We start from the raw sequence: 22,654 nt of genomic DNA on the forward strand, positions 1-22,654 counted from the left end.
TCACAACTGAATCACTTGGGGTTGCAAACTAGATCCCTAGATTAACTTTAAGAAAAAGCTTGTTAACGCTCTTATTAGAATTCCCCTAGAATTATTGCAAGGAAAGCCTGTGGCACATTGAAAAAAATGTATTGTTTTATTACGAGTCAAACATAATATAGGGAATAAATATACACACTATAGAGCATATAATTTGTAATTTAAAGTGTGTTTTAGCTAACCTGAGCACAGGGTGCTTATTGTAAGTTTTTGTGATCGCCTTTTGTCAGTCGACCGTTGTGCGTCATGAGGCGTTAACATTTGCCTTGTTAAAGCGAGTATGCAAGATTTTTGTCAAATATTTATGAATTTTTATAAAATGTGTAAAACAACTAATTATACATATATTTCAATATAAATTAAAATAAAAGTTGAGAAGAACATGTGTCGAAAAATGCAAAAAAAGCAAGATATTTAATTCCGAAATCGAAAATATCTGTACAGTCCAATTCACCAGCATGTATATCATGCATTTACGATGTGAATCTAAATTTAGTTTTACGGATCATTTTAATTTCCTGCAACGATATCTATTCATACGACACACGAACATTTAATCCGATCCTAATAAAAAGACGAATGCTTCGGTTATTGTAGGAAAATATTACGAAATATATTTGTCACAATCGGCTCGGGGCGCTAATTTGGCTTTGCTACATTTTATGAAATGCATCTTCAATGTATAACTTTTCAGCTTATTTTGTGTTAGTGTAACATATTTTTATCAATATATTACAATTTAACACATATAAAAATCGTGCATACTCGCTTTAATACTCTAGAGACAACATGTATTGTCTGATCTTCATGAAATTGTCTCAGAAGACTTGTGCTTATAAAATCTTGGACGAGTGTGAAAATGGGTCCGGTTGGTTGAAATAAAATGACCGCCATGGGGCGATGCATTTTCCCTATAGTAAAACCTTGTGAACACTCTAGAGGCCACATTAATTGTCCGATCATCATGAAACTTTGTCAGAAGATTTTGTAATCTAATCTTAATTCATGACGATTGCTCAGTTAGTACTTAATTTTATTTTGACTTGTAACAAAAGAACTTCGTGTGCGCAAATTGCATCATATCAACGCGTGTCATTCTGCCACTAGTGATTTAAAATAAAACTACAAAATGAACATCTTTGATAAAATATCTAACACTCTGGTCACAGTGCAAATCCTATATGTCTAGTTTTTCCATGAAATCATACAATAGAAATTGTATCCGAATTGTGTATTTTATTTAAAGGGACTGTCAACCGCGATTGACGAAAAAGGAAAAGTTCTAAACTACCGTATTTTTTACAATTATAAGTATATATTGATTAAAATATCACGACTGGTATATTACATACTTGAAAAAAAAGTTATTAAGCTTTCATATGTTCAGTATATTCGGTAATAAATTGTACTGGGTACAGGTACCAGGTAACTACCAGTTAACTATAAATAACGCAAGAAGATTGATCATCATCGTCACGTGGTAAACCCAGGAATGAAAATTGTGCATGCGTAGTGAATTGTATATATTTTATATATAAAATGATCAATCTACTTACATTCTACTTGTATTTCTATGAAGTCAGTCAATAGCCACTAATTAACAAAATGGATGCAATGTTAATTAACTGCTATTCTTTGCAATCCACTATCTTAGTACTCGCAGTCAACAAGTATGTTTGATGAGCCTCTTGCTTTACTGTTGCTGTCGTATCCAGTGGTTATGACCTGGATTTTTTACCATTATTTTATGCAGCAAGAACATTGATTGCATATATAATTGTTCACATTTTCATGTTTTTGCATCTGCCTTCCATGTCAATTTATAAGATCTCATGCAGATATTAGATAATATAAGTAGGGCTCAATATGTAAAACCCATAATTAAAATAATGGATGTTTGTATACCTTGAAATATTTAAAGAATTAAAATAATTGCAATATTGACTTATATAGACGCTGGTATATCTTAGATTTGGAGATAGTGGTGGAACAAGGTTTGTTATAGAACCTTTGTCCCAGCAGCTTACAATTATCGGACATCAAAGATGCTGGAGCTATCCTAGTGCTCCTTCCCTTTCACAGAGTCTGTTGGTAAGGTATGAAATTTGCTGCTGGTGCCACCCATTAGGTCAATATCATAAGAGAATCTCAAGTTAGAAATAGGTCCTCCACCGAATAGAGGTGTGGCGGTTTTTAGGGTCTCATGTATTATCTTTTTGCCTTTTGTAGAATAGTGGATTGGTTTGTGACAAAACATGTGCCGTGTGGGGCATCAGTGCCTGTGACACATGTCTAATTTCTGTTGTAGAATATATAGTAATTGTAAAAATATTTAACTTAATCTTGTGTACTCAACTGTTTTTAAATTGCGTGAAAAAGTGTACTCAAACTTTAACAACTCAAGAACCATCATGTGTAGGTGATCGTAAAAAAGGAATTTGTTGGAGGCAATCTTTTTTTTTTCAGACTTATAGCTGTGGTTTATCTAGTTCTGTATGATATGGACTGAACACAACACACACTTAAGAGTATTGTAGAATTCATTAAATGATTGGTTGTTTCATTATTTCATTTCCAATATTTGTTTTCTCAATTTTGGGTAGGAATTTTGGAATTTAGTTAAATTGTACATCTTCAGCCAGACAAACATAATTTCTTTTGCAAGGACTATATTAAAGCTATCAATCATTCAATCTATAACAACTTTCAAATGAATATTTTGTTACGGTCTCTTTAAGTAACCTAATAATTTAACATTCAGACTGGAGGAGGATGTTTTGCAGATAGTGTTCAAGTGGTTCAATACAAACGCATGTATTCACACTTCGCCCACTAAATAATAACTAGGAGTGTTCTCCTTATCAAGGAAGATTTTACAGTGGCTTGTCTATTCATAATGAGAAATGTTCATCTAACAATTAGTCATTTCTAAAGGACACACTCAAATTAACAATACCACTATTGTGACTTTAATGTGTTTTAGGAATAACCATCAATGCTTAAATAATGTTTCCTACAATATTTAATCTGGGCACTTACTATACAAATTCTAACAATCGCTACAAAATGCTAGGCAAAGTGATTGTAATAAACTATTCATAAACTGTATAAAAATTCCCCAATGTTCTATGTTATATCCTACTCTATATATGACAGTATAATAGTACTTACATATTACTGCATACACAATTGTTATCATTATTTTTCAATGCTTGCCATACACTGAAAAAGTATGTTATCTCAAAATCAAACAATATTAGTAAGATATTTATTAGAATTTATTTGAATGATGGCATATATGAAACAAGTGGAACTACGATATGTTAATCAAAATCTCGTTCCCATTTGCGTTTTTAGGGAATTAATAACAGAATATGGAATTTAAAAAAAAAGTTTTTTGATATGATTGCTAAAAAATCTACAAAATTTATTAGACTTAACTAATTTTTATAGTAAGAAAAAAAGTTGCACAAAGAACGCTGACGTCACCGGTATTGGAACTAATGTCGCCAGGATGCGTAAGCGGATGCGCAACCACTGCGCCACTCTGAACTACAAAGTAACTAGTTTCAGGCTTTCCCACTTGCTCTTGTCCTGTTGTAAGATTAATTTTCCAGAGCATATCTTGAAAGTCATAGCTCCTAATTAATTATAATATAAATGGGACATATCATGCAAACTATAAAAATTGTCAACTCACTATTTCATAGGTAGATATTAGTGCAGCGCACAATAACCGAAATATGTGCATTCATAATTTCAAAATTATTACCCTTGTGAATAATCTTGCAAAAAAATTGTACAGGGAAAATCACGAATCGTATATGAGGTATCAATACGACACTTAATTGGTAGGAAGATTGAATTTTCGGAAATAAGTTCATAAACCTGAACTTCCCAAAATCTCATTTCAAGCCACATATTGTGTTTAATTTTGGTTCATGTTACATGATCGGCAGGTTCGTTCATTAACTTGCCTGTTTGTGTATCAGTTTCAATACAAAGATTGTGTGAGGATGTTCTGAATCTTGCAAGAGCTAATGTGTATGTCTTTCCGTCATTTTTTTTTGCAAATATGGCTTTGACAAGTAAATATGTCACTCATTGAGATGATGAGTTTACGTCAAAACGCCCTGTTTGATGATAACTATCTATTATTTGCCTTTTAATAATTTCCAGAGTGGCTAAATCTGAATGTTCTGTATTCAAATTATACCAAAACAATTATTTACGAAACATGCCCTTAAATTGTATATCCAATTGTTCATGTCATGTATTCCGGTTCTTGGCGTATCAGTCTTTAGCATTTTGTACCTTTTTTACAATACCATCTTTATATAAATTGTTCAATTTAAACCAATATTTTAGCGCATGAATGTGGTTACATACATAAAAAGGGATCCTACCGAGTCCCCGTAGAGTGCGGATGAGTGTGTTTTTTTTTTTTATCCCAAGAAGTGATATCACAATTTAGTGTGGTTTTATTCAATTTTTTTGCTTGATGAAGCCGCATATTTCAGAGCAGAAATTAAGGATTGGGGCAGTAATTAATACATGATATTTGTCTCCCAGCAGCTGACTTAACTGTACTATTCGTCGGTTTAAGGTTTGTGCATAAACTTCCGCTTTATACTAATATGCAGAGTGAACTTAAATATTAAACGAAACTTGCCTCTTCGAGCCATAGGCGGGGAACCGTACCGTTTTAGTACTTGAACAAATTCACTTAAAATATTTCAAACACAAATTAATCTACTACTATTACAAAATACATATTATATGTCTCTTTTAGCGCTGATATATGTCAGCGTTCATGTAATGATATGACTAGGTGTTATCGAATAACCAACTTAATAATTGTATGCGTATAAACTGACTTTATGATGATTGTTCTTCAAATTATTTTTAATCACGACTTCATGTATTTAAGTATTACTTTGGCACATTCACTTGTTCAGAAATTATCCGAAATTTAAATGTTCCCTGGGAGTTTGAATACTGTAAGCAGCCTTAAATTTGACCAAAGCATAATAATGATGTCATGTATGTATTTGCTTCATAATGCTTTACATGAATACTCTCACGTCGTAAATTGATTTCGTTGTTTAATAGTTATTGTTCATTTATTTTGCAATGTTCCATAGTAACGTGACATGGGTAAGGTAACTGTGGAATATAACTTAATACATATTTTGTTGTGAAATCAAATAAGAGACGAACATGCCAATTTTCGATTTCCAAACAGATGAAAAATTGAACTGCTAAATTCCAGTGATAGAATACGCAACAAGCCAGGAAATAAATTAACATATATACTTATGGATACACTTGAATGAAGTAACAGCAACTTTATCCGACATCACAAGCCCATATGTTTGAGTGAGATAAAACGAGGACTTTAACCCATTTATGCCTAGTTGACTCTCCCATCCTTCTAAATTGGATCAAATTATTTCCAAAATTAGGGATGTCAAGTATATTTATTTCTATATTTAGAATATTTTATAAAGAAATTCCTTTTAAGCAAACAGCGCAGACCCAGATGAGACGCCGCATTATGCGGCGTCTCATCTGGGTTTACGCTGTTTGCAATGTCCTTTTTTCAGGACGCTAGGCATCAATGGGTTAAAGTAACGATCAACATTCTTAAACATGTTATTATTCTGAATGAATGGCAACGGTAAGGTCTACATATTGAGTATATCAAGATGTGTTTCAATTAACATTAAATAGTATATACATAATAATTGCTAGTATGTGAAATGATTTATAGATCAGTTATGCGATATATTTACGTATGCAACGCATTCTCGTATTTACAGTGCAGTTACATGTCATGATAATGACATGTTATCAGATAAAAGCACTTTAAAAAATTAGTTATGTACCGGTTTTATCAGCAAAGAAAAGCTTAATAAGTAAACGACGTGTAGTGGCAAAGCACAGGCATGAGATACATTCCATAAGTACAATAATAGAAAAAAAATTCTAATCAGTTTCATATGTCATTTCCAACTGCATATACGAAAGGTTAATGTAAATAAAAATCATACGTTTCGAGCGAGTATGTCCTTTTAAAGTTAAAAAGACAAGAAAGTGAAAAAGTAAAAAACTAATATGAAAAACTGGTTTACAAAAAACTATAACCTGTCAATGTAATGAAAATATATATATTTCAGAGTGTACGATTGACTCTAATACAAAAAATCAACCAGAGCTACTAAACTTGTCTTATGGAGTTAATATGCGATGGAAATGGTTTTCGTATGAATTAAATTCTTCAAGCCATTCATTAGAAACAAGCTCACCGAAAAAATCTAACCTAGCTCGGACGCTGATGACGAGGAGAATAGAATAACTTGCCTTTTATTGGAACGGTCGAGGTTAAAAATTGAACATGCAGTATTGATCTTCGTCGAATTTATAATTTGCCTCTAAAACATGTTTGAAGTTTTGAAAAAAACGTGTAGCTTAAATGGCGAAATAACTTTGTCTATCTTAGTCTCTTTTGAATAAAAAATGTGTGTCATATTTACACATTTAAGCTTCAGCCATGTGTTTTCAATATGCACACGGGACAGTCGATACGTTTAACAACATTTTCAGCTTCGTTTTATAGTTTGAAATAGTTTTTAAAAGCGGATACCTTTTACAGCCTTCGATGGTAAATATGATACTCATTTAGTGGTAGGCTTAAGTGTAAGCCTGTTATTCCATCGAAGTTAATTGAAGGTCATTGAAGAGTGAAGGTTTCGGAAACCCGAAAAATACTTTTTAACTTCAACCTGGTGAATGCATATTTTAAACTAATAAAAACATTGCAGGTTTTCTAACCTAATTATAGATACATTTTCAGAGTGACACAACATGATTTTAAGTGCAGTTACACATTTATTTTATATTAATGGCAGTAACAAATACGATACTTATGTATTGTTTTATCTCATTATTACCACCCGATGACAAAGGCTGGATCATGTAACTAGATATATCAATACATTTCTGAAAATATAAAAAAAATCAATATCTGTAAGCACCCATGCAATAAACACTTTACAAATATATGTTTAGAAATAATATTACCGGAGGCATTTTATCTGTGGCAGACATGATCTATGTTTGCGCTAATATAACAACGTTCAATATTATATATGCACCGGGTGTGTCGTAGAATATATACTTTTAAGGGGCCTTTTCACGTTTTGGTAAATTGACAAAATTAAAAAAAAAATGCTGCAGATACGCAAATTTTCGTTGTAGTTATGATATTTGTAAGGAAACAGTAAAACTGAACATTTACCATGCTCTAAAGTATCCATTTATATGCATCTTTTGACGATTTAAAAACCTGCAAATTATAAACCGTTGCAACGCGAAACTATTTGATAATTTGGACAGTTCTGTTGTTGTCTTTATATTTTGGGATAATATGAGGATTGCTTAAATATGAAGTATAAAATACATCACTCATTGCATGAGCATGGATGGCCGAGTGGTCTTAGCGATAGACTTTTACTCAAGGGGTCAGTGGTTTGAGCCTAGTTGAGGGTTACTTTTTTATTTCTCTAATTTTATTCTTTTTTTTTTTACTTGAGCTTTTAAAATCCAATGTTTACATTTATCAATTTAAAGAAAATAATGACAAACTTCAAGAAATGCAAAAATCTGTGAAAAGGCCCTTTAAATCAAAGATATAGCTTTTACGCCTAAAATTACACTTTACATGTATAGCCGTAATGACATATGCTTCAATTTCATTGATTTGTTTGTTATACCTACAATTAGAAAATTGATGGTATATAAAGAGAACTATCTGGTGTGATAGAAAAATAAAATAAAAATCATTAGTAAAAAATGCTGTTTTTCTTTTATTCGCACTTTACCAACATACGTATTCCAGCATAAGTATACATTAAAAAATAAGGCAATAACACACAATTGAGTAAATACGTTAGACAAGCAATACGTGTATGCAGATGCAAAAGTAGATTTAAATTTTATATGAAAACACAAATATTTAATAATATGTATCTATAGTAGTAAAAGTAGACAGTATCCAACTAAAAACAAGGTGTATACATTACACTTTAAGGGGCATATCAACGGTTATTATTGTAATCCTTTACTTGACTAAACCAATTCACGGCATTCCAGTGTTGTGCATAAATGTATCAATTAGCAATAACATTTAGTATATTATTGGATGTATATGTTAAACAATCATTCACAACATGCATAACGTTGATAGTTTGTCGATAGCATATGATAACCTATTAGTTTTTGATACTGCACTGTCATGTAATAACACTGAAATCAATATTGAATTTTTAAGTATTCACTAATATTTTGTAAGTACATATTATATTTTTAGGACGTTTTAATAAGTTGTGATTATTGTTGTGTTACTCATAGAATGAAATATGTTTGTATTGTTTGCTAGAGCTATCTTTTGCTGGCATATAAATGAAATCAAATTCGAGGATCAACAGTGCTGTTTAATTTTCATCGTGCAATTCAAATAATAAGACTATTTCAATGTGTGCGTGTTTAACTCGCAACAATTCCCATGCAGGACAACATTGAGCGCAAAAGTGAGACATCATTTGAAAATAACGTATTCCACTATAAAACATTTATAACTATGATTATTATTTGATTTCATATAATAAAAAATGGAAATCAACAAATGATACTTTTTGGGGTAAAGTCAAAAATATATATCATGTCTGATTTTCCACATAAAATTCATATAATATTTCTTTTTTTTATATTTCCTTCCCGCTCATATAGTTCATCCTAACCTACCCGAATTAGTCATGGGTTAACAATCAATAAGAAAATACACAGAAATCAACTGGGTTCCCAGTGTCGTTTGTTCACATCTACAGTTTAACTGCATTAAAATAAACAGGATGTCTTTGTGAAACACTATGTCCCCCCATATATTTAACCTTTGACCTTGAAGGATGACATTGACCGTCACCACTCAAAATGTGTAGCTCCATGAGATACACATGCATTCCAAATATTAAGTTGCTATCTTCAATATTGCAAAAGTTATGGCCAGTGTTAAAGTTTGACGCAAACAAACCAACAAACAAACCAACAAACAAACAGACACGGCAAAAACAATATGTCCCCCAGTATAGACTGGGGGACATAAATAAACAATCTCGTAGTCAAACAATAAAATGCTTAACTCCAAAATAGTTAATAACGACAGCAAAGGCATTACATAGTAATAAAATATTCATTTATGTTTGCTCAATATTATGTTGATCTTTATTCTGATGTGTGTTAGACGAATATGTCTGATTAAGAATCAATTTTATCCTATTAACAGATAAAAATCGATCGTATAACAACGATCGTATAAAATTAAGCTTTATACTATCGCTATTTTCATATCACATTCGGGTTTTTCTAAAAAATGGAGAATCTGTTTTTGTCAACTACTTAAGAACAAAATTGTAAAAAAAAATGCAAGATTTGATAATAATTACTGGTAAAGGGAACAAAAAATTAGGATAAATAGAACATTATATGAGCTTTGGATAAAGATAAAGTTTATCATGCTCGGCTCGAACTCGGCAAGCCTCGCGCTTCCATGGTTCTAAGCCTCGAATGATAAACTTGGTCTTTATCCAAAACTCACATAATATTCTCTATATATACTTGTATGTTGAAGGCTGATGTTTCCCCATTCGCGAAGACGGGCCTTATCTATTTCCCGTATGCTGCACGTGGTTGCAAGAAATTTTCATTAAAATACAAAGAAATATATAACAATATTTATGTAGAATGGTTTAGATGCAGTTCTAAGGTCAGATTTTCTCTGATTTGACGTGTGTTTTATTAATGTGTCACTTGTTGTTCATAATGTTTTTTATTCAATTACTAACACAGACTACCAAACTTTTGTTCTTATCGAACTGGTCAAAGAGATTTTGTTCTTATCGAAGTGGTCAAAGAGAAATATAATATGTGAACAAAACCTTTCCGTTACAATCACGCTAGAAAAAGGTTGGTGTGGTCTTCAGGATGATGGTCGATTCTTATGTAGCAGGTTAAAGGGCAAATATCGTTCAATTAAATTTTCTTTGCTTGCTGACATTTAATTTTTTGGTGTTGGGACGACTCTTTCCGCCTAAATTGGATTTTTGCTGAGAAAAGACTTCATTTTAACGAAAAATGTCATAAAAGCGGAAATTGTCGACAATTTACGCACATGCTTCATGCCCAGTTTTCTCAGAACATGATTCAAATTATCCTTAAAAAGCGAACACTCATTGCGCATCCGGTGTTACAGTAAAAACCAATTAACCAAACTCTTAATTTCCGCGTACGTCATTAAGAGATCCATTGTTTGAAGACACATCATTTTATATAAATAATGCCTACATCACTAAACCGTGGAATGGAAGTATTTAAGCGAGATAAATAAACCGGGGAAAATTACATTCGCTTACATTTTGTTCCGTAAGTAGATTAATAATATCTCTTAATTTATTCTAGTATTTAGATCTATATAAGATATATTCAGTATCCATTAATTATTATTAACAGTGAATGTATTTGGTTAACCCATCGCATAGCTTTATTTATTAGAAATACTTTTCGAATGTTTTAGAAATCGAAAGTGAATGCATTTGTCTGTAGAACCTAACCTTCCAAATGTGTTTGCTTGTTAAATTTCTTTGACTTTAGTACTGTTATCATATTAAATGTGTCGTTGCATTAAATAGTAAGTTATACTTTTAATTGTACTTGTTAACACATAAATAATGGATAACTTATGGATCTTAAAATCGAAAGTATAAGGAAATTAAATATTTTAAAACTGCCCTTCCTTCAAATTGCTTTTGATTGAAATTATTTATTTTTTATTCGTTGCAAATATAGGTTTGTTCCATGTTTAAGTAATGTTCTTCATAGAGGTTTATCGAACAATACAGCCTTGTTCTGAGAAAACTGGGCTTAATGCATGTGCGTAAAGTGTCATCCCAGATTATCCTGTGCAGTCCGCACAGGCTAATCAGGGACGACACTTTCCGCTTAAACTTGATTTTCGGTAAAGAGGGACTTCCTTTAAACTAAAAATACAATAAAAGCGGCATTATGCCCAGTTTTCTCAGAACACGACTCAATAGAATGTTGTATTTCAATATGCGCATGCAAATTCTAACTTGTGATTACGAATACTGTCCAACAAAAACATCATGGGGAATCCCCGCTTTGCTTTGCAAAATTGGTGTTAATTCGTCTAGCTCAGACCATTATTTCTTGTTTAAATAGTAACACTGTTAGTAGTTTACCAGCAAATTCATTGAAATGACAAAGACTATGTTGTCCTGACACGTTGTATGAAACGCTGTTCTATTTTAGTGTTTTCCAGCTATATAGATCCATTACGAACCTTAAAGAGTGTAGTATTTTTTATGAATATTCAGGGCCATTTGTGTAATCTATATTGCTTCATGATATGTAATGCTAAATATTTTGTTTAATGTTTTGTTGACTTTTTAAGCAGGGAGTCTCGAAATTAAACACTCATACAGCATACTTGCATACATTCAATATAAAAACAAGTTTGAACGCATATGATTACATTTCATTACACTTCTTTTATCTAATCGCGTATTTGGCATTTTAAGTTTTTTTTCTTCCAGCTTTATGTTATTAGTTTACCACAAGGTTCGTTGATGCGATCAGGACTGTGTTGTCTTGAACCGTTTGATGAAACATAGGTCCATTATGCACCCGAAGGAAAGGTGTCTCTTAGGCGTTTGAATATTCAGGTAAGGTACATTGGTGTAAATTATGCAATTCTTCATGATTTTTCAACACATAATACTTTGCATATCGATATTAACGTTTTGGTAAATATTTATGCAAAGTTTAACCCTGGTTAACACATTAATTTAATCTTATCAAATTGTGAACGTTTATCATGAACTATCATATAGCATTCGTATTGAATCACTTCATTGGAAATTAAATCTTCTTATTACTTACAGCGTTGTACAAATGATTCTTATATTGAATCACTTCTTTAGAAATTAAATATTCTAATTACTTACATCGTTATAGAAATGGCAGAAGGAGGCATCGGGTATACAGATTCAGAGACTGGAAGCGTTCCCGGACTCAGCAGTCTGTACAGTCGTCACTCCCGGGTAAGTCAGGTACTGGAAGCCTTCCAAGACACAGCAGTCTGTACAGTCGTCACTCGCGGGTAAGTCAGGTACCGGAAGCCTTCCAAGACTCAGCAGTCTGTACAGTCGTCACTCGCGGGTAAGTCAGGTACTGGAAGCCTTCCAAGACACAGCATCCTGTACAGTCGTCACTCGCGGGTAAGTCAGGTACTGGAAGCCTTCCAAGACACAGCAGTCTGTACAGTCGTCACTCGCGGGTAAGTCAGGTACTGGAAGCCTTCCAAGACACAGCATCCTGTACAGTCGTCACTCGCGGGTAAGTCAGGTACTGGAAGCCTTCCAAGACACAGCATCCTGTACAGTCGTCACTCGCGGGTAAGTCAGGTACTGAAAGCCTTCCAAGACACAGCAGTCTGTATAGTCGTCACTCGCGGGTAAGTCAGGTACTGAAAGCCTTCCAAGACACAGCAGTCTGTACAGTCGTCACTCGCGGGTAAGTCAGGTACTGGAAGCCTTCCAAGACACAGCATCCTGTACAGTCGTCACTCGCGGGTAAGTCAGGTACTGGAAGCCTTCCAAGACACAGCAGTCTGTATAGTCGTCACTCGCGGGTAAGTCAGGTACTGGAATCCTTCCAAGACACAGCAGTCTGTACAGTCGTCACTCGCGGGTAAGTCAGGTACTGGAAGCCTTCCAAGACACAGCAGTCTGTACAGTCGTCACTCGCGGGTAAGTCAAGTACTGGAAGCCTTCCAAGACACAGCAGTCTGTACAGTCGTCACTCGCGGGTAAGTCAGGTACTGGAAGCCTTCCAAGACACAGCAGTCTGTACAGTCGTCACTCGCGGGTAAGTCAGGTACTGGAAGCCTTCCAAGACACAGCAGTCTGTACAGTCGTCACTCGCGGGTAAGTCAGGTACTGGAAGCGTTCCCGGACTCAGCAGTATGTACAGTCGTTACTCGCGGGTAAGTCAGGTACTGGAAGCCTTCCAAGACACAGCATCCTGTACAGTTGTCACTCGCGGGAAAGTCAGGTACTGGAAGCCTTCCAAGACACAGCAGTCTGTACAGTTATCACTCGCGGGTAAGTCAGGTACTGGAAGCCTTCCAAGACACAGCAGTCTGTACAGTTGTCACTCGCGGGTAAGTCAAGTACTGGAAGCCTTCCAAGACTCAGCAGTCTGTACAGTCGTCACTCGCGGGTAAGTCAGGTATTGGAAGCCTTCCAAGACACAGCAGTCTGTACAGTCGTCACTCGCGGGTAAGTCAGGTACTGGAAGCCTTCCAAGACACAGCATCCCGTACAGTTGTCACTCGCGGGTTAGTCAGGTACTGGAAGCCTTCCAAGACTCAGAAGTCTGTACAGTCGTCACTCGCGGGTAAGTCAGGTACTGGAAGCCTTCCAAGACACAGCATCCTGTACAGTTGTCACTCGCGGGTTAGTCAGGTACTGGAAGCCTTCCAAGACACAGCAGTCTGTACAGTCGTCACTCGCGGGTAAGTCAGGTACTGGAAGCCTTCCAAGACACAGCATCCTGTACAGTTGTCACTCGCGGGTTAGTCAGGTACTGGAAGCCTTCCAAGACACTGCAGTCTGTACAGTCGTCACTCGCGGGTAAGTCAGGTACTGGAAGCCTTCCAAGACACAGCAGTCTGTACAGTCGTCACTCGCGGGTAAGTCAGGTACTGGAAGCCACCCAAGACACAGCAGTCTGTACAGTCGTCACTCGCGGGTAAGTCAGGTACTGGAAGCCTTCCAAGACACAGCAGTCTGTATAGTCGTCACTCGCGGGTAAGTCAGGTACTTGAAGCGTTCCCGGACTCAGCAGTCTGTACAGTCGTCACTCGCGGGTAAGTCAGGTACTGGAAGCCTTCCAAGACACATCATCCCGTACAGTTGTCACTCGCGGGTAAGTCAGGTACTGGAAGCCTTCCAAGACACACCATCCTGTACAGTTGTCACTCGCGGGTAAGTCAGGTACTGGAAGCCTTCCAAGACACAGCATCCTGTACAGTCGTCACTCGCGGGTAAGTCAGGTACTGGAAGCCACCCAAGACACAGCAGTCTGTACAGTCGTCACTCGCGGGTAAGTCAAGTACTGGAAGCCTTCCAAGACACAGCAGTCTGTACAGTCGTCACTCGCGGGTAAGTCAGGTACTGGAAGCCTTCCAAGACACAGCAGTCTGTACAGTCGTCACTCGCGGGTAAGTCAGGTACTGGAAGCCTTCCAAGACACAGCAGTCTGTACAGTCGTCACTCGCGGGTAAGTCAGGTACTGGAAGCCTTCCAAGACACAGCATCCCGTACAGTCGTCACTCGCGGGTAAGTCAGGTACTGGAAGCCTTCCAAGACACAGCAGTCTGTACAGTCGTCACTCGCGGGTAAGTCAGGTACTGGAAGCCTTCCAGGACACAGCAGTCTGTACAGTCGTCACTCGCGGGTAAGTCAGGTACTGGAAGCCTTCCAAGACACAGCAGTCTGTACAGTCGTCACTCGCGGGTAAGTCAGGTACTGGAAGCCTTCCAAGACACAGCAGTCTGTATAGTCGTCACTCGCGGGTAAGTCAGGTACTTGAAGCGTTCCCGGACTCAGCAGTCTGTACAGTCGTCACTCGCGGGTAAGTCAGGTACTGGAAGCCTTCCAAGACACATCATCCTGTACAGTTGTCACTCGCGGGTAAGTCAGATACTGGAAGCCTTCCAAGACACAGCATCCTGTACAGTCGTCACTCGCGGGTAAGTCAGGTACTGGAAGCCTTCCAAGACACAGCATCATGTACAGTCGTCACTCGCGGGTAAGTCAGATACTGGAAGCCTTCCAAGACACAGCAGTCTGTTCAGTCGTCACTCGCGGGTAAGTCAGGTACTGGAAGCCTTCCAAGACACAGCATCCTGTACAGTTGTCACTCGCGGGTAAGTCAGGTACTGGAAGCCTTCCAAGACACAGCATCCTGTACAGTTGTCACTCGCGGGTAAGTCAGATACTGGAAGCCTTCCAAGACAGAGCATCCTGTACAGTCGTCACTCGCGGGTAAGTCAGGTACTGGAAGCCTTCCAAGACACAGCAGTCTGTACAGTCGTCACTCGCGGGTAAGTCAGATACTGGAAGCCTTCCAAGACACAGCAGTCTGTACAGTCGTCACTCTGAGACAAGTCAGATATTGATAGTGTTCTCAGATAAAGCAATATGTACAAACGTTACTCACGGGTAAGTCAGAGACTGAAAGCGTGCGAGTACACAGCAGCCTGTATCGCAGTCACTCACGGGTAATACTTTAATGAACTTTCTATAATTGTGAGACTTAAGATTTATCTTACTCAACGTTGGTGTGCTATTAATCAAAATCTATGTTTCTCACTAAATTAAATAGGAAACAAATAGTAATTGAGTGTTTCAAACTTAAATTTCGTAATTATTCGTTTCAATTTCAATAGTGCATATGTTGCTCTGAAAATATCGTGCGTTAAAACTGGTAATGGTATTTGGTGCTGGATTGTTTTTTCTGATAAAGTAACACTCCTGTTGAGGTTTAAAATTTGAAATGGCATTTTGTGCATTCGGACAGACGGTCAATTGAGCTGACGCAAGGTTGAGACATTGCGAAATCGATAGTTCAGTATACAAACAAATGTGCACTGCTTGAAGAGGCTAAACCAAATATTTTTCTATCTATTCGTGATATTTTTGTAAATGTTATTGTTACTTAGATGGTCGATTTTTTACTTTCATATCAATAATATTTACGTCAAGGGGTATACCTCTCTCTATCCACCAACATGTACGAAACAAACTCGGCACTAGACTTTGTTCTCAATGTGTTGTTTAACAATACTACATACTGCAATTACTTGTATTGAACGTTCATTTTCCTTTCAAAAGATTTACAATTCGAAAAAGACCATAAACTCACATCAATAAAAAAATGATTGCATGAATTAAAGTGAACTGGTCCTAAACGTTTAATCGAACTAAAATACTGTGATTGCATTCTTACATATCCACACATGTTCATTATAAAATTCGTACGTATCAGTCTCCGCTCTAAACCATATCATTTTATTCATACACCATCAGCATAGGAAAAGTTTTTTTTTTAAGTTTATAAATCATTATTTAACAGAAAACACACATGAATTGGGTAGATTAATAATGAATTAATAATGAAATAAACACCGGTACACAGACGTCAGGAAAAACAACAACAATAAACAATATGGTCGAATGATCAATATTTTCAACTTATCTCATTATAAAAAAACGTGTACCTTTGTCAAAAAAGACGATACATTAAAAAATAACTGCAAATTGAGCCGACACATTTAAGCCATATATCTGTTTAATGGTGATCCCTTAAAGAATTGTGAATGCATTTAAATATATTAAATGGGTTTCGGTATTTAATTTGTGAATCGTTGTCGACCTCACCGTACCGCTGTGGCTCTACCCAACTAAAGAGGGTGCGGCCTTCGCAGTCTTCACTCATAGGTAAGTCAGAAACTGAGACCGTTCACAGACACTACTGTCTGTACAGTCGTCACTCACGGGTAAGTCAGAGACTGAGACCGTTCACAGAAACAACAGTATGTACAGTCGTCACTCACGGGTAAGTCAGAGACTGAGTGCGTTCACAGACACTGCAGCCTGTACAGTCGTCTCTCACGGGTAAGTCAGAGACTGAGTGCGTTCACAGATACTACAGTCTATAAAGTCGTCACTCTCTGGTTAGTCAGAGACTGAGAGCGTTCACAGACACTGCAGTCTGTAGAATCGTCACTCACGGGTAAGTCAGAGACTGAGTGCGTTCACAGACACTGCAGTCGGTACAGTCGTCACTCACGGGTTAGTCAGAGACTGAGGCCGTTCACAGACACTACAGTCTGTACAGTCGTCACTCACGGGTAAGTCAGAGACTGAGTGCGTTCACAGACACTGCAGCCTGTACAGACGTACCTCAAGGGTGAGTAAGAGACTGAGAGCGTTCACAGACACTGCAGCCTGTATAGCCGTCACTCACTGGTAAGTCAGAGTCTTAGATTAATCACAGACACTGCAGCCTGTACAGTCGTCACTCACTGGTAAGTCAGAGTCTTGAAGTATGCACAGACATTGCAACCTGTACGGTCGTCACTGTTAGGTATGTCTGCAGTGAATAATTGAATCCATGGAAGCAGTTAAGCAGTTCTTGTATTCTTACCTTTCGACAAAGCAATGCACTGGTTGCTTAATATATGAGTCGCGTTCTGAAAAAACTGGGCATAATGCATGTGCGTAAAGTGTCGTCCCAGATTAGACTGTGCAGTTCGCACATTTTTCGCTTAAATGAAGTCTCTTCTTAGCAAAATTCTAATTTAGGCAAAACTTGTCGTCCCTGAAAATGAGTAAAATAAAAACATTCATTATTACTGCAAATATATATGTAAGATCAATAGAGCCGCGTTCTGAGAAAACTGGGATTAATGCATGTGCGTAAAGTGTCCTCCCAGATTAGCCCGTGCGGACTGCACAGGCTAATCAAGGACGACACTTTCCGCAGTTATGGTATTTTTCGTTTAAAAGAAGTCCATTTTTACCGAAAATCTTGTTTAGGCGGAAAGTGTCGTCCCTGATTAGCCTGTGCGGACTGCACAGGCTAGTCTGGGATGACACTTTACGCACATGCATTAAGCCCAATTGTTATCAGAACACGACTCAATAATACAAGTGTGTGGCTGCGTACGTATCGGCACAACTGTTGTATCTTCATGTTTAAACACGTTCTTAATTACACAATAATCTAAGAACAAACATGATTTATGCATGTATATGTTCTTATTCTATTTCTTGTATGATTTAATAATGATCCATACTGTTAAATTGTTTTACAGTCTACACTAGGCTCCATGAATAAAAAAACATGATTGTTTTTTTTGTATCGGACGCCATATCTAATCCAACTTCAGAAATGTTAAGTATTTCATGTGCGAACAATTTTATAATATAAATTTGCGCATCTGAAACTGACTTAAAGATCGGTTTATTTTGTTTGCAGAATTATGTCGAATGCGTGTCCACGGAGATCAGTACTATAATGACCCGCCTGGGGTATGGCGAAGAGATGAGACGGTGGCGGGTTGCGAAGTACAGGGAGTTAGATAGGATGTACAATAAAATACTCTGTGATGTATGTACTTTGTTCACAGCTGGCAGCAAGGCAGAGGGGCTGACAAGATTCTTAGAAAGCGACATTGACATTATGACGGTTGCGAACAGTGCCCTTTGTGTGGAAGCCGGTATCAATCTTCACACTATACAAGACGACATAGCTCTGTTTAGGATGGATACACGTGTATATCCAGGACACTGTAAACTGTTTCTAGAGAGACAAGGGTCTAGACGTTGCATAGAATTTGAAAAGGCTTTTTGTGATAATGGATATGGAGACGTTCTTTTAAGTAGTAGTTTATATCTAGACGAAATATCGACAATTTGGTCTTTATTTCCACAGTTTCGGGAAGGAATGGTGGATGCCGAACGTGCGGGGCCGTCATTACCACATACTTCAGGTGGGGTAGTGCATATGGACAAAGTGCGCGCACTACGCTGTTCATGCCCCAGCATATTGGACAGATGGGCTTCCAGACCCCGTCATTGGCCGTCACCAGTCATAGTTCAAAAAGTCGTATCATTAGGGGCCTATGTAACCCCAGTAGGTTTTAAGGGAAGCGAATTCAAACACATGGAGTGGAGGATTTGTTTCAACACTGGTGAGACAGAACTTGTGAACAACCTTAATGACACTCAAGCAAAAGTGTATGTTATACTTAAAATGATCCTCAAAGATAAACTAAAACCAAATAATAAAGAAATTACATCATACGTTCTGAAGAACATAGTATTATGGCAAGCTGAACGTAATCCCCAGTTACAATTTCATGCTCGAAGTTTGTGTCACTGGCTACATGACGGTCTGAGAGAACTAAGTACTGCTATTGTAAAAAAACATCTACCGTATTACATGATTCCTGAACGAAATTTACTGGAAGCATGTGGTATGAATGATGTTTTGCAGCGAAAATGGGTTGCAGGTATCACGGACATGCTAGAAGATTTTCCCAGGGTAGTACTGAGATTGCCGAAGATACGAAAGGCCATTGTCGGCTCACCAGAGCCTATGTTGTGGTTCAGCAGTGGAAGGATGGAGCTGGAGATGCTGAACCTGGAGTGGTTTATTAGAAAACAGGAATGTTTGTTTAAAACTAGGGATATCAACTACTCAGATTTCACTGTACAGGCGATAGAGAGACGCATAGCACAGATAATTACAGAGATGCAACTACACATGCTCCTGGATGGCAGTTCCATAATTCAGAGGTCGGATATTTTCAAAAGAATGTTAATGTAACAAGGAAATAATCAATACTTAAATTACACGCGTATCTTGTCGGAATAGTCATATATACACGTATTAAATACATTCTTTGAAATTAATAAGTATCAGCGAAGCAGTAGTAGTAATATTATGATAATGTAATGGTTTTAAGTTTTAGTTTAAAAGGCTGCCTCAGTAACAATTTAAGCGTGCGCGACAAAATAAGTAGTATACTGGAACATTTGACCATATCGTGTTGATATACTTAAATATTTAACTCGTCCGATAAATATTGACAACCATTTTTTAATGTTAATTTCTCGTGCCACCCACGCTTTATATTACTTTTTCTTTACATGCTCATATGTTAATTGTTCGTAAAATGGCATATACATAAACATGTTTATATTCATTATGAGCAAGTATCGGAAAACAATATCGTTTAGACATTTGATACCTTGCGTACATTTATACAGGCTGGTGACACTTAAGGTCTACGTTGAAATATTTTCAGAAAATTCATGTTATACATTTGAAATGTTGGCGTGTGATCGTAAAAACACAATATAAACTCCTTATTTAATTATGACACTATTTCATTATTTTGAAATCGTGACATTATGACATAATTTTGAAAGATTGATTTTTGTATCATATTTTGCATATTTTGTATTATCCCTTGTATGTTCGTATGTATTTTCAAAATATATACGTAAGTTCTGTTACTGAAGACCACATTGTAAAAAAGAAATTATTTCTTAATGTGAATTCTTCATGAAATAAAATAAAGTTATTATACACTATGTAAAGCAGAAGTATATTTTCCGGCATATTTTTGTGTTTTTACATTTCTAAATTTTACCATAAACCTCATTTTAAACCAAGGCTCAAAAACTATCTGAATAAGTACTGATTATAAGCAATAACTGTTTTTCCGAGTTTCAGATTTTTTAATGATGGCAAATTTCGTAGAAAAGCGTCTCATGTTGTGTTAGACGCAGAATAGATTATTTATATTACAGTCACGTCTCTGATGTCACATCCAAACAGAAAAAAAGAAGAAAAAACAATTCATCAGCGTTTTCATAATCGGATATAACATGACATGTAAAACGTACACTCTTCTGGAATACATTAACCTTCATTACATAACAACCGTCAACTCTACTAAATACGTATTTTTAACAAAATCGAGTAAAAACAAATGTAAGGGAAATGCGCAGCCCGGGAAACAGTTATGTAAACTGCAAAATAAGTTGTTGTTGTTGAGGTTACAGTATAGTTTTTAACTAAGATATGCAATGGTTTATTCGCTTTAAAGGGGCCTTTTCACAGATTTTTTATTTTTTTTTACGTTTGTCATTAAATGCTTTATATTGATAATTGTAAACATTGGAAATAAAAAGCTCCAGTGAAATATCGATATTGGGTTCGAACCACTGACCCCTGGAGTCTTGGAGTAAAAGTATAAACCATTTAGACCACTCGGCCATCCGCGCTCACTCAATGTAGAAAGTATTTTATACTTTATATAAGCAATCTTCGTAGTTTCACAAAATATAACGATAACAACAGAACTCTCCAAATTATTCAATCGTTTCGCGTTGCAACGCTTTACAACTTTCAGGTTTTTAAATCGTCAAAAGATTCATATATTGGCTATTTTAGAGCATGGTAAATGTTCAGTATTACTGTTTCCTCACAAATATCATCACTAAATCGAAAATTTGCGAATCTGAAACAACTTTTTAAAATTTTGTCATTTTGCCAAAACGTGAAAAGGCCCCTTTAATCATATTGATTTATTGTAGTACATGCTTTCGTTGAAAGGCACTCGTATGTTATATTTTTTGTTCAATCTGTAGGGAGGACATGGACATTTACACTTCAATAGACATTAGCCAGGAAAAATGTTGAACGCGTTCTGAGAAAACTGGGCTTATTTGCCATGTAAGACAAAATAGAAATGAGGATTGTTTTTAGAAAACTGGGCTTAATGTATGTGCGTAAAGTATCATCCCAGATTAGACTGTGCAGTCCGCACAGGCTAATCAGGGACGACACTTTCCGCTTTTATGGTATTTTCAGTTTCAAGGATGTCCCTCCTTACCGAAAATCAAGTTTAGACGGAAAGTGTCGTCCCTGATTAGCCTGTGCGGACTGCACAGGCTAATCCGGGATTACACTTTACACAAATGCATTAAGTCCCATTTTCTCAGAACGCGATTCACTTCTAGTTAATTTTAGTAAGTTTCTATTTGTTTTTCTTACGTGGAAAATATATTACGCACCTTTTTTCGTAAACGCATTATTTGTACAGCATGCTTATATAGTGTTAAGGATTGAGGTAAAATAAACATATATACTTTGATAGTGTGTATTGTCATTAAACACCGCATTATATGACATTTGCAGGATACTTCCAGTTGTGACCGCCAGTACTTACATTATAATTGCAACCATTAATGCAAAAGAATGGTGAAACTTTCTGTCCATTTAAAAGTTCAATTGACGTGCCAGTGTATTTTTGAATGTAGCGCGATGTTGCATCTTTTTTTGTCAAGACAAATTTATTCCAATAATTAGTTATTCGCGTTTTAAATACGATATCTAGCAGAAATCGGCCCGATTCAGCATATTGACAGTCATTGTGAGTTGATAGTTTTGTTTTGGTTATTATCCAAACAAATTGCAGTGACATGTTTCGATAATGACTATATTTGTGACTTATTTGGTTGTGTTTGCTTGGATACAAAGTATTAACTTATTGAGTGTTCTCACTGCCTTTGTCATGTGTTTCAATCAGTCGTACCCAGCTTTTACAAATTCAATAACAATTGATATCATGCACAGCCTAGCATAACATATCAATGTTATCTATGTTAAATATATATAAGTATCATGAACCAGTGCTTATTTTCCTTGTATTGTACATATACTTGGTATTGTATCTCCATTGCCCTGAGCTCGTCAAACCATGTACTGTGATGTCATAAATGTATTGTCAAGTAAGAATGAGAGAAATGCAATCAAGAAATTTTCTAATTGTAAGCACTTAATAACATTTGCTTAAAATTGCAAGTCAATGACCATGTTAGCCTTTTCCTTGCAA

At 36.3% G+C, this 22,654-nt stretch overlaps 1 protein-coding gene across 2 annotated transcripts; it reads left to right on the forward strand.

The window, feature by feature from the left end:
• The first annotated feature begins 10,399 nt into the window (after positions 1-10,399).
• On the forward strand, positions 10,400-21,911 carry LOC127851367 (uncharacterized). Of its 2 annotated transcripts, none has more exons than XM_052385101.1 (4): positions 10,400-10,518; positions 11,709-11,837; positions 12,130-12,215; positions 18,223-21,911. In XM_052385101.1, the coding sequence occupies exons 3-4, from the start codon at positions 12,132-12,134 to the stop codon at positions 19,573-19,575; spliced, it is 1,437 nt and encodes a 478-aa protein (XP_052241061.1). In that variant the 5' UTR covers positions 10,400-10,518; positions 11,709-11,837; positions 12,130-12,131; the 3' UTR covers positions 19,576-21,911. The 2 variants fall into 2 exon arrangements, with proteins under 2 accessions (XP_052241061.1, XP_052241062.1); XM_052385102.1 differs by having other exon boundaries at positions 11,723-11,837.
• Positions 21,912-22,654: the final 743 nt, after the last annotated feature.

The sequence above is a fragment of the Dreissena polymorpha genome, chromosome 11 (assembly GCF_020536995.1).
Source record: "Dreissena polymorpha isolate Duluth1 chromosome 11, UMN_Dpol_1.0, whole genome shotgun sequence".
In the NCBI taxonomy this organism is placed as follows: domain Eukaryota; kingdom Metazoa; phylum Mollusca; class Bivalvia; order Myida; family Dreissenidae; genus Dreissena; species Dreissena polymorpha.